Source organism: Megalops cyprinoides, chromosome 4, assembly GCF_013368585.1.
Source record: "Megalops cyprinoides isolate fMegCyp1 chromosome 4, fMegCyp1.pri, whole genome shotgun sequence".
NCBI lineage: Eukaryota > Metazoa > Chordata > Actinopteri > Elopiformes > Megalopidae > Megalops > Megalops cyprinoides.
Genome location: NC_050586.1, coordinates 28,591,462 through 28,603,567, shown reverse-complemented (window position 1 = coordinate 28,603,567; position 12,106 = coordinate 28,591,462). Strand labels below are relative to the sequence as shown.

The 12,106-nt window shown below is 42.5% G+C and overlaps 1 protein-coding gene across 2 annotated transcripts in view; it reads left to right on the top strand.

The window, feature by feature from the left end:
- The window catches only part of trpm3 (transient receptor potential cation channel, subfamily M, member 3), a 120,049-nt gene that overhangs the window by 66,385 nt on the left and 41,558 nt on the right, over nucleotides 1-12,106 (top strand). For both annotated transcript variants that reach the window (XM_036527157.1, XM_036527158.1), the window contains exons 6-8: nucleotides 1,116-1,287; nucleotides 10,551-10,725; nucleotides 11,075-11,198. In XM_036527157.1, coding sequence (XP_036383050.1) covers nucleotides 1,116-1,287; nucleotides 10,551-10,725; nucleotides 11,075-11,198 — 471 coding nt within the window. The remainder of the gene's footprint in view (nucleotides 1-1,115; nucleotides 1,288-10,550; nucleotides 10,726-11,074; nucleotides 11,199-12,106) is intronic.

Below are 12,106 nucleotides of genomic sequence, written 5' to 3'. Positions count from 1 at the left end.
AAGTCACTTCCTCCACAGCCATGACAGACATTTAAGGATCGGAAATCACTGCTCAAGACTCCTGGCTCAAAGCTTGCCGTTTAAATAGGGCTGTTAATTATTCAGTGACTCCTGAAGTAGGACGGCAGAGAAAAATCAAGTATTTATAGCGTCTGCCAAATGGACTCATACTTCTCGTCCAGACTAACAAGGTGCCTTAATTGGCAGGGCGGGGCTATGCGTGCCTTTTTTTCTCTCCTCCCAGGAACATTCCAGACTGTGTTAAATTTCCCATCCGATCCTCCAGCCAGTACAGTGTTGAATTGACACCCTCTTTATGATTTGCTTCAATCTGAACAATTCTGCTATTGCAACTGTGTCTAAAAGACACAGATGTTGATATACACAAGTCTCTCTGACTTATCTTTTTTGTTCTTAACATTTTTAACATTCTTAACATTTTTAAGACATCAACATAACATTTTTTAAGATATTAACATTAAATACCTTACAGTGCATTATCAACAAAGCTGTTACAATTTACAAATGAACTGTTCCTGCATCATTAATACAGCCACTACAACTAGCAGTACAAACACTCAAGGTCAGGTTTTAAACAGTGAACTGATATAATGTATACTGTATACAGTGTACTGATAATGGTATAAGCATCACATCATGTAACACATAATATCTGTTTGTTTTTGTGGTCTCTGACCTGTACAATAGTCAATCCAACTGTAATAGAATAAATATATGCTCGTTGTGCTGCCTTACCTTTTCAACAAGTGCTCACGTTGAACTGAAATGAATACATTTTTGTTGTTGTGCTGTCTTACCTGTTTGACAGGTGGTTAGGCTCTACTACAATTAATATGGTTTTATTGCTGTGCTGTGTCATGTGTTTACATTTACATTTACATTTATTCATTTGGCAGATGCTTTTATCCAAAGCAACTTACAAGTGAGGTACAATACAACACAAGCAACAAAGTGTTGAACAGGTAGTCAGGTAGTCAGGCATTATTGGGATAGATACATATTTGCTGGTGTGTTGTGTCACCTGTTGAGCAGGTAGTCAGGCATTATTGGGATAAATATGCTTTTTCTTCTGTGCTGTGTTACCTGTTGAACAGGTGGTCAGACCGTACCAGACCATGTCCAACCCGCTGAGCAAGCTGACGGTCCTGAACAGCCTGCATTCTCACTTCATTCTGGCTGACAATGGCACCACGGGGAAGTACGGCGCCGAGGTCAAACTACGCCGGCAGCTGGAGAAGCACATCTCCCTGCAAAAGATCAACACCAGTAAGTACGGCACCATTCAGGGCACCTTGCTAAAACAGCTAACACAGCATGAACCAATCACAGGCCCACACTAACACGGCAAATTGAGCACAGTTCAATGAGGATGCCCCACTAATTCACCTAAGGCAGCATGGACCAATCACCGACCCACACTAACATGGTGGATTTTAGTAAGGTCCAATTGGGATGCCTCACTAATACAGCTAACACAGCATGGACTAATCACAGGCCCACACTAAGACAGTAAATAGAGTATGGACCAATCTGGACAAATCTCTAACACCGTGAAGAGAGCATTGACCAGTCACAGGCCCACATTGATACAATAAAATGTAGTATGGACCAAGGGGCTAACACAGCTAACACAGCTAACACAGCAAGGACCAGTCACGGGCCAACACTGACACAGCAAATCAGGTGGCAACCAATCAGGTGGCCTCACTAATGCATGAAAAATACATGTAAACATACACACTCACTGGCATGTAGAAAGTATACACATCATCAAAGATGAACAGAAAACACACACATACATTGAAATTATTCACACACTGTATGGTCCAATTCTGGGCTCACATTACAATGACAAACACAACATTGTCCAAAAACAGTTCCCCCCTCATTTATCAAACGGAGAAAAGTCCAATCACAACACACTCTAAAGTGTCAAAAAATACAAAAAGGGAGAATTCCAGCCCACACTCACACCATCAGATCCATTCACAGACCCATACTAGCATAGTCAGTTCCAAACAAGTTTGAATAACACAGCCAGGTCCAATCACAAGTCAATGTCAACACAGCCAGGACCAATCACCAGTCAATGTGGGCTCAGTCAGGTCCAATCAGAAGTCATTGTTGACACAGTCAGGTCCAATCACAGGTCAGTGTTGGCAGTCAGGTACAATCAGGCCCATTAACAGTCCAATATCAACACAGTCAAGTCCAATCACAGACTCAGCACATAGCCCCAGTCAGCCACTTTACCTCACAGTGGCAATTACCGATTTCCTCTCAGAGATACAAAAATGAACAGGGGTGTTCCTGTGCTTCTGCAGCAAATCTGCACCCCCCCCCCCCCCCCCCCCCCCAAAAAAAAAAAGTCCCTGTGGCTTCCAAAGACTGTTCTTCACCCCTCTCTCAATGAGATACACGAGGTTGGCATGGGAGCAGCTGATTAATGGATCCTGAAATAGCTCTTTAACACATCTCTGAAAAGCAGCACTGGCACATCTTTCGCTTACCACTAATGCATGACAAATGCATGGGCATAATTGCAGTTTTAGTAGGACTGCGGCCATGTTTATTTTCTCGGCATAATATTTGGAGCCTGCCATATTGTACTTGTCATCGTCAATTTTCACTTTATTACTCGGAGCAGGGAACCTGACAGATTGGAATACACCGAAAACATTTTTTCCACCCTGTTCAGAATGTTTGCTCTAGCTCTCAAAATAGATTCCATGACAGCGAGCGTATTTGGATTTGAATAGTATTTATGAAAAAATTCAAATGAGAATATGTGGTTTCTCATTTGATACCAAGACCAATAAGCTATGTTGAGATTGATTACAGCTGTCTGATATGATTTTGACAATAAACAGCTTTCTATACAACTGAGATTAAAATATATTACTGTGCAATAGTACTATGAAAAAACCATATATTTCTGTTTGTGTGTTGCATTTTTTGTTGTTTTTTCACATCTATGTGTAGAATAACCTAGAATATCATTTGTTTACAGGCAAACAATATGGTATAAGATAAGATGGTGTAAAATAAAAAAAAATATATATTGTAGGCACATTAAATGCACAACTCACATTTTAGATTACAGACTTCATACTCTGGGCCGACTTGTGTTATTTTACTCTTAGTCTTAAAAAAAAACTAGTTTCTGGATCATTTAGTAAGCTTTGGGGAGTCAATAAAAAGTTGAAATGCCAGATGTCAGAGATGATCTCTGGTGACACCAAAAGGGGCGATCTCTCTCTGAACTTCAGCAGATTTATTTTAAGCACTTCACAGAGCCGCACCGTGACAAACCAGCTTGTTCAAGTGACGGCACTGGCTGGGTACCATTGGGGCCAGGGGATTGGCGGGGGGCGGTGGAGGCACGTTCTGTCCAAGAGCAGTGTTGTGCCTGTTTCTACGAGAGTGTACCAAGAATCGATGTACAGAAAGGCAAAGCTCTGCTTGGTGTTGGGCTTTAGAACTGTTAAAGGGAGCGAGAAAGAGAAACTGAATTGAATTGAGCCGAGCTGAACTGAAATGAATTGAAAGGAACTGAACTAAATTGATGTGAATTCAGATGACCTGAGAGATCTACATACATGTATTTGTATGCATACTGTATATCTATGTGTTACATAGTTATAATAAGCTAGTTACATCTTATGCTGTATACAACTGCTTTGGCAATATTGCTTTAGGTTGTCATGCCACGAAAGTACTATTGAATTGAACTGAATTGAAACTGGGAGAAGGGAAAGAGAGAGAGCAGGCCAAAGCATCATATTAGTGGGTTAAATATTCCTTTAACTTGCACATGTAATTGCAACCATGTCAAACAGTCAACCATGGCTTAATCACAGAATATAATAGATTATTATGAACAAATTAACCAGCAGCAGGCAGCAATTTTCTCAATATTATGGGTACTGCATGCAATATCTCCTTTAATTTAAGATCTGTTTCTTTCCTGATTTACCAGAAGGGGCTGTTCACCTTATATGACAAGTCCTGGGGGAAAAAACACTTGGTTTTCATTCATGAAAATCAGCCAGATTTTCTTTTGAGGGCTACACTCTCCATTTTCCCTCAGCCATCTCCGTGAACATGCTATGTGACTGTATCGGTCACATGCATTGGCCATTTGCCACCATTCAGTTTTCTGTTTATGACTGTTTGACTATGAGACAGTGCGCGACCCGTTTCTGTTGGCCTGAGAACATGGTATTGTGTGAAGAGCAGTCACCCAGTTCCCCATGTGATAGAATGGTCACGGCCAACAGCATGCTTGGGATGAATGTTCCTATTGTATGAATTCTTCCTATCCTTGGTGTTTGGGGCGGGTCACTGTATGGATAAGGATTCTCCAAAGGGAATTGTGGGAAACCAGTGGGAAGCAGCACTAGATCTAGCATCCCCCCCCCCTTTCCCCCCCATCTGCCCATGTGACCTGTGGACTTCCCTTTGTCATCCTATGCCTGAGAATATATGAAGGGGGCTGGGGAGGCAAAGGGACGTTCAGTTGTCATCACCAGCATCTCCCCCTCCCCCACACCCCACACCCCCCACCCCAAACCATGCCACCTCCCTCTGGATACTGCATGGGCATTGTTTAACCCTCTATCTCTCTCTCCCTCAGGAAATATTGTCAAATTCATAGAAAACTGTACCAGAGCATAACATCTAGTGATACAATAAAAGAGACATTTAGGCTAGTGCATGAAATAGAAGTCACCCTTTTTCCCTCTCATTTCTGTGAATTCTACTGGTTGGCCCTCTCACCTTCTTTCTCTTTATCACTGGCTTTGTCCTCCTCTCTCTCTCTTTCTCTCTGTTTTTCTGTCTCTCTGTCACCCTCACACACTTGTCCAGCCCATGTGAGATGCACACCTGATTGGTCTGTCTGCAGGGAGTGAGGTGACACAAACAGCCCACTAAACCAGAAATCTCATGGTGTCTTCAACAGGCCAGCAACACAGCTGATATGATTCACAGTGCTTTTAGAGTGCTTTTGAAATGCTAGCATATATTCACAAATACATGATACAGAAATAATATATGCTGTAAAAAATCACTATTTTTTTAGGGGTGGATGTGGCGCTGCTCTTTATCTTATCTGGAAAGGTGGGCATGTTTGTTTATTGGGCCTTTTTGGTTTTAACTTTTTTTTGTTTAACTTGTAGTTTAACAGTGTTTGTGCAAGATGTTTGCTTTCTAGGCCCTTCTTTATTGCTTACAATTGAGAAAATCCCTGGTGACGCTGGTTTTCCAGCGCTGTTTGCTGCTTGCTGCTGTTTGCTTCAGATGGAGGCCTGACTTCTCTATTTGATTACCTGTGTTCAGGTGAAACGGAGAACAGCATCTTGAATTTCAGTCGCTACTTACATGTCACCTCCCTCCCCCACCAAACTGTAAAGCTTTTCGAGGTTCTTGAAAGAAGGCAGTGTATGAATGCCCTTTGTTCATTGACTCTTAATCTTGCATAAGATACATGTGAACACAATAGATGATGACAATGGTTCCGAAGTGAGCCTTAGAAATAGGAAGTATTAGAATGGGTGTACTTATTAGAAGGGACAGTGAATCCTGTGGGATAGAATCAAACCAGAATCTTTGAACACAATAAAAATGTGATTATCTATGAAAGAAAATGTTGCTTATGAATAATTTGTATTAGCTTTACAAGCTGGGTTCATCCATGAAGATACTGGACAGGACAGTTTTATGCAAACTGCAGAAGAAAGGAAAACCTTCTGTCTAGTGAGCTGTCCTGCAGCAGCTCAGATGGTTATTTAAACATACTGTATTCATGTATAGATATTTTGTTTTAACAACGTTTAATTATTTAGCTCAATGGTAATGAAACATTTTTCAAAATTATTCACAATTAAATTATTTTGTAATTTGTAATTATGTCCTGTGTGAATGTAAGCTTTAGTAATTCTGAAAAAAATTTCCTTACCCACCTTCCAGATACTTAGGGTGAAATTCAGTTCTCTTTCAAAGTGTGTTAGCTTTACTTTATACATTTTACTCACAAATTCAAGGCATTCTTATTTCATTTTGACTTCAGCTACACCGCTGTGTATCTGTTTCAGCTTGCGATGAGACAACCAGGTTACACAGGGCTACAGAAAGTGAATATGTGCTGGAAGAATGGAAGGTCTCAAGGCCACAGCCAGTGCATTTAACCTTCAAATAAAATGTGCCTTATCTGGACATGTTCAGTAGCCACAGAATCTTAATCCCCTCTGCCAGGTTCATTCAAAACAAACAACTCCCCGCCTGTCTGCCTCTGCGGTCACAATGACACTTCAGGCCACAACAGGGCAAGTGCCTGGTCCCCCTGTCAAAGGACGCCCCATTTCTCTGTCGACCACAGTGCAGATTGGTTTAAGAGCATGCGACAAATACTACACTCACAAAGGCGGAGACCGCCCCTGGAAGCCATGTCTGCTGAAATTGTGTGTGCTGGACAGACTTAAGAGGAGAAGGAGCTGCAAGCGTTGTTTTTGCAGAATGCTTATCCAAACAGGCCTGTGAATAGAGCCACAGATTACCTTGCTCGTAGCGAGGCATTCCATTATGGCCACCCTTGACATTTGATGCAGTTGTAATTACGTGTTTCATCCGCCTCTTCTGGTTCAGCAAGGACCTGTTCCTGAAAACGCACCGTACAAGCACAATAAAAAAAAAAAAAAAAACTAATCGTAGCATCAAAAGGAATCTAATCAAATGCAGTGAAGCCAAGGCTTCCAAATTAAAATCAAATCCTTGCCCCTCCCACAAAGCAAATTAGTAATCAAGCACTGGTGTTTGGGCAAGGAGCGTTGTGTCCTTTGAGCTGTACAGAACAGCTGTTATCATGCACTTTGGAACTCCCAGTTAAGGGGTGTGTCAGCATTTGGTTTAGTTCTGATCTTCAAATGTTTAGTTATTTTAAAAGTCAGGCTGGACCTGAGGCAAGTTTTTTTTTTTTCCAGCTGCCACTGCTGAAACTTATTTAAAATGTCTTCTCCATTGATCCAGAGTGAGCTTTGTCCTCTGCCACCCTGTGAGTGTTGGTCAAGACACTTAAGGTGTCTCTCTTTGCCTCCTGAGGTGATAAATGAAAAATTGCATCCGAACTCACTGGGAAACACCTTATTCATCTGGAAGCCTGAAAAGTCATACCAAAAACTGGACCTGAGGCTTGGAGAGGGAGCAGGGAAGCCACAAGAGGGAGGGGTTTGTGCAGGAGGAGGAAAGGCCTGTGCAAGAGAAAGAGGAGCCTATACAATGGTCCTGTGGCAGTGAGTCCACAGTAAATAATTACTGCTGTTCTCTTGCCAAGGTACGCTTGTTCCTCTAAAAAATGGCACTGGAAGAACAGATTCCCTCATGAGACTGGCTGCCTAGGGTATCCACTTTACAGAGATGGATCTGAGCTGTAACTGGCAGCCGGATTGCCCCCAGGGCCAAACACCGTTTTGTTTTCTAAAATAATGGATTGGGTAACAGCACTTCAGTCACGTGTGAACACAGTGGTGTGTAAAAGCATGTGGTTCCAGCCACCATTTGTAGGCTGGCTTGAACGTCTGACAAATGAGTCATTCCATCCATAAAGAGGTTTGTTTGATCCTGTTACATGTGTCCCCTCATCTCTCTTTCTCTCTCTCTCTCTCTCTCTCTCTCCCTCTGTCCAAACCAAATATAGAAACGTGGGGTTTGGAGAGAATTATGTATTGCAGTGACTTACTCATTCATGTATTTCCCATGGCTTGAATGAGCAGCCATGTCTGGCTATACAGCACAGTAATCAATCTCCCTAAAAGACTGCATAGCCCTCTTAACCTTATAAACAGTTACAAGCCAGAGCTAAGACACCCAGCCACTAAATACTGCAACATTCTCTGCGCAAGTCAGTTACACAGCAGCAATTTTGACATGCTGTTATGCAGCAGTACTGTCACATTCTGTTAATGTTGCCTTGTCAGGAATATCAGTACTAACCTACTGTGTCCAAATCTAGGGCCATGATATAATATCAATTCACTTAAAGCAGTAGTTATACTTTTACAGCAAGCCTGTGTTTGTTTTGTGATATAACTTCTGTAGAGCAGTAACGACTTTCAGCTGTTAGGAAAAGTGTGTCAGATCATTTGAATTGAAACATAGTGTCTTGATCTTTCTTCACTGGATGATCTAAAGACCACACTTGGAGGGTTGGAGTTGGGTGATGTTACATGTCAGGATAAAAAAAAGGAAGAAAGCTGGAATAAAAGTTTTGCTGTGGCTTTCACTGAACATGTGAGCGGAGTTTTTTTTTTTTTTTGGGTGTCCCCATATTCTCCTAGTTATGTAAAAGAAGTTCTTTAAGTAGGATTCTCTACAGAAGAACGACATAAGAGTCATATGTGTGGTTGTGAGCAGGTTGTGACACTATGGAAGGCTGCATGAATTTCAGGAGCCTGACTGGGAACCCCATGTTTTTTAGGACAGCAGTGAAAAGCGACTTCCCATGATCCACCTCTGCACACAACTTCTCTGGCTTCCTGCCATCCCCGTCAATCCTCCAGTGACTCCAACAGCATGGAAATGTCCTTCACTTTTGCATTTTGACCAGAGTTCTGGAGAGTTCTGTCCCAGCCAAATACACCCACTTCAGTCTAAATAATTCACTTTAACTGAGAAGCTAGCAGGCGTTCTCTCATGCTCTGTCATTGTGCCTCCATACAGACACAGTTATATAAAGTGTGACTATTTTGGGGCTTACGCACTTCAAAGCTGAACCATCTGCGCACTGAGTTGACAGAGAGGGGAGAGAAGAGTGTGTGTACACTCTTTCTCTTTCAAGTTCTTCATCTTCATCTTACTCCAGCTCCTCCTCCTCTTCCTTTTTTTGAAGTTCAAGGCTGCAGCCTTCTGAAACCTACTGTAGTATTCACACACACACACACACACACACACACACGCAGACAAGCGCACATGCCATCAAAAGTATGCTTAAAATTAGACTTGCTGTACCTTATGATGACAATGGAGAACTGAGATGTGTTTTCTTCCAAACTTTTAAACTCACTGGGGCGCACAGCAGTTTGGAAATGTGCTTGACAAGAATGGGGGGATTCCGTTTAACACAACCTGCATGCTCACTTGCGTCCCCTGGAGATATCAGAAGGGAACAGCAGGGCCATTATGAAAAGTCCATGGGTGTGCGAGTTATTTCATTTACACCACAGAGGAAAACCAGTGCTCGGGTTCACTGTAATCGGAGAGAGGGCTACATTCTTAGATGGGGTGGACTTCCAAAAAAATCACCCTTGGAGAAAGGAAATTGAATGCCTGTGGTTGTTTAAATTAATTTCAGGAGTGCATGAGAAATGTACCTGCTTGAAGAATCTATTACCATAAGTATCATATCTAACTACATTGTTACAAACCATATGTTTCTATGCACGTGTTTGTGTTTGTGCATGTGCATGTTTGTGTGTGTATGTGTGTGTGTGTATGTGTGTGTGCGTGTGTGTGTGTGTGTGTGCGTGTGTGTGTGTGTGTGTGTGTGTGTGTGTGTGTGTGTGTGTGAGTGTATGGTCTGTGTGAGAACATGCACGTGTTTGTGTTTGTGCATGTGCATGTTTGTGTGTGTATGTGTGTGTGTGTATGTGTGTGTGTGTGTGTGTGTGTGTGTGTGTGAGTGTATGGTCTGTGTGAGAACACGCACGTGTGTGTGTCTTTGTGTAGTGCTGTGATTGGGCATCACATACATGTGGTAATTATAGGACTGCGGCATGATCGTCGCCTGTTCTGGTCCCACAGTTCCCCTTTACTTCTTTCCTTTGACAATGCCCCGAGTCACCAGTTACTGATGACTGGCCGCACCTGTTAATTGATTTTAATTACCATTAATGACTGTTCATTTTCGTTAATTACTGACATTTAGGCCAATCGCTTTCCACCCCAGGAGACGCCTGCATTTGGATTGAGCTTTGAGTGCTCTTCAGGATTTGTGATTAATACGGCCTCTGAATTAGTGCAGAAAGCAAACACAGCTGCCTAATTATATAACAGTGAAATCTCATCAGTTTGCCCAATAACAAGCCTTTCTAGGGCCTGGGTTTGAGGCCAGTGCGCTCATTTTGGCATGTTTAATGTCACAGGTCACTGTTCGTGATGCTGTCCTGTGGACAGGCATTCCTGTCAAAAAGTGGACTTGTCTCTTGGTAAACATTTTGGCAAAGAGGCCATGCTGCCACACATTAAACCCTCCTATTAGGGTGCGCGGTCATTTGATTGTCCATGAGGTGGTACCATCGGTATATACCCTGGTTACGAAGTGGTCTGGCTGTGAGGTAGGCCACCCATAAGGGAGTCCTGGTGCATAATGGCGATGTCATTCGGCATTCCTGTTGCTAGGTCAGGCCATGATGCATGCCTATCATTTTGCAGTCTTGTTGCTTGGCAGTGAGAAGGTCTTAAGACATCTCTTTCACTGCTAGCTCTCTCTCTATCTCCCTCTCTCTCTTTCCTCCTCTCTCCTGCCCTCTCTGCAGGAATCGGGCAGGGTGTGCCTGTGGTGGCCCTCATCGTGGAGGGCGGGCCCAACGTGATCTCCATCGTGCTGGAGTACCTGAGGGACACCCCGCCGGTGCCCGTCGTGGTCTGCGACGGCAGCGGCCGTGCCTCCGACATCCTGGCATTTGGACACAAATACTCAGAGGAAGGAGGGTACGTCTCCGGCCCTAGAGCTTTGTGTGTGACAGGCGGGGATCAGCAAAATTGCCGAATGGCCACACTGAGACAAACACCTCACAGACAGAGCAGGGGGCAACAGATTACTCTGGTTTAGAGTATGAATGAGTCTGGGATGTACAGGTATATTAAATATTCATCCTACACCTTTTATTTGCACAATGACCTTTTTTTTGGTACAGGTTCATATTTTACATTCTCACAATGAATAAATTGAAGTGGCTGAGAAAATGCAAGGAAACAAAGATAACTCAACTGATACATGCTTCTGAAATGCATGCCTTCTCTACCTTTATCCCTCTATTTCCTCTCTCTCTCTCTCCAGGATCATAAACGAGTCTTTGCGGGACCAGCTCCTCGTCACGATCCAGAAGACATTTAACTACAGCCGCACGCAGGCCCAGCACCTCTTCATCATCCTCATGGAGTGCATGAAGAAGAAGGAGCTGGTAAGTGGGCCCACACCCTTCTTAGAAAGCACCTCCCCCAATGCATGCTGGGAAATAGAGTCTGAACTATGAGATCTATTGGGAGTAGCTTCATTCATATACGTAAGTTTATGGGTCATCGAGATTAATACTGTGCCATGGCCAAAGACACTACATACACATAACGCCATGCAACACTACCGCCATCCAATGTGCCCTCAAATTTGAGGAATGACATTGGATGAGACCACAAGTATCAAGCGACACAATTGAGTGCTGGAGAGCATATTGCCTGGGTACTGAGTAAATTACTCTCAGATTACCAATTTACAAAAATATTGAGACAGTACTACAGGCCTATTATGAGACAGGAGATAGATTTAATTCACGCTTTTTTTGAATATACTTCCTGCGTCTTGGCTGTGCTCATAGTTTTCTATATATGAAAAAAATCATTGTGCCCATAATGTACATGTCTGTTTCCTTTTGATTATTAATTTTTCATGTAATTGTGACTTTCTTAACTATTAAATCATAAAGTTTATTTTGGGATGGATTTGTTCTTGTTGTGTCCATTTTTTGTCCTGTTTAATTCACTGAATGATTTATCTGTTCATGTAATTAAATAAATATATTTTGTGTTTGTTTTGTTGGTGTTGGTTTTGTTGATTTTGTTTTATGTGTACAGTTCATTCAGCAGTTTGAGAACAACCTTTTAAAAAGCTAGTTAATGTCTCTATAATGCGGCTATCTGGAATCAGTAGATGCAATTATCACTCATGAGAATTACTGTGGAGAGTAGCATGTAATGGTTCATGATGGGCACAGTGTTTTGTGATGGAGAAATGGAGGCATGAGCTAACACTATTATAGAAAATGTTGCAGATAACACTCTGTTTTCCAGAAGGAAAAAACACCATGTTTTCCAC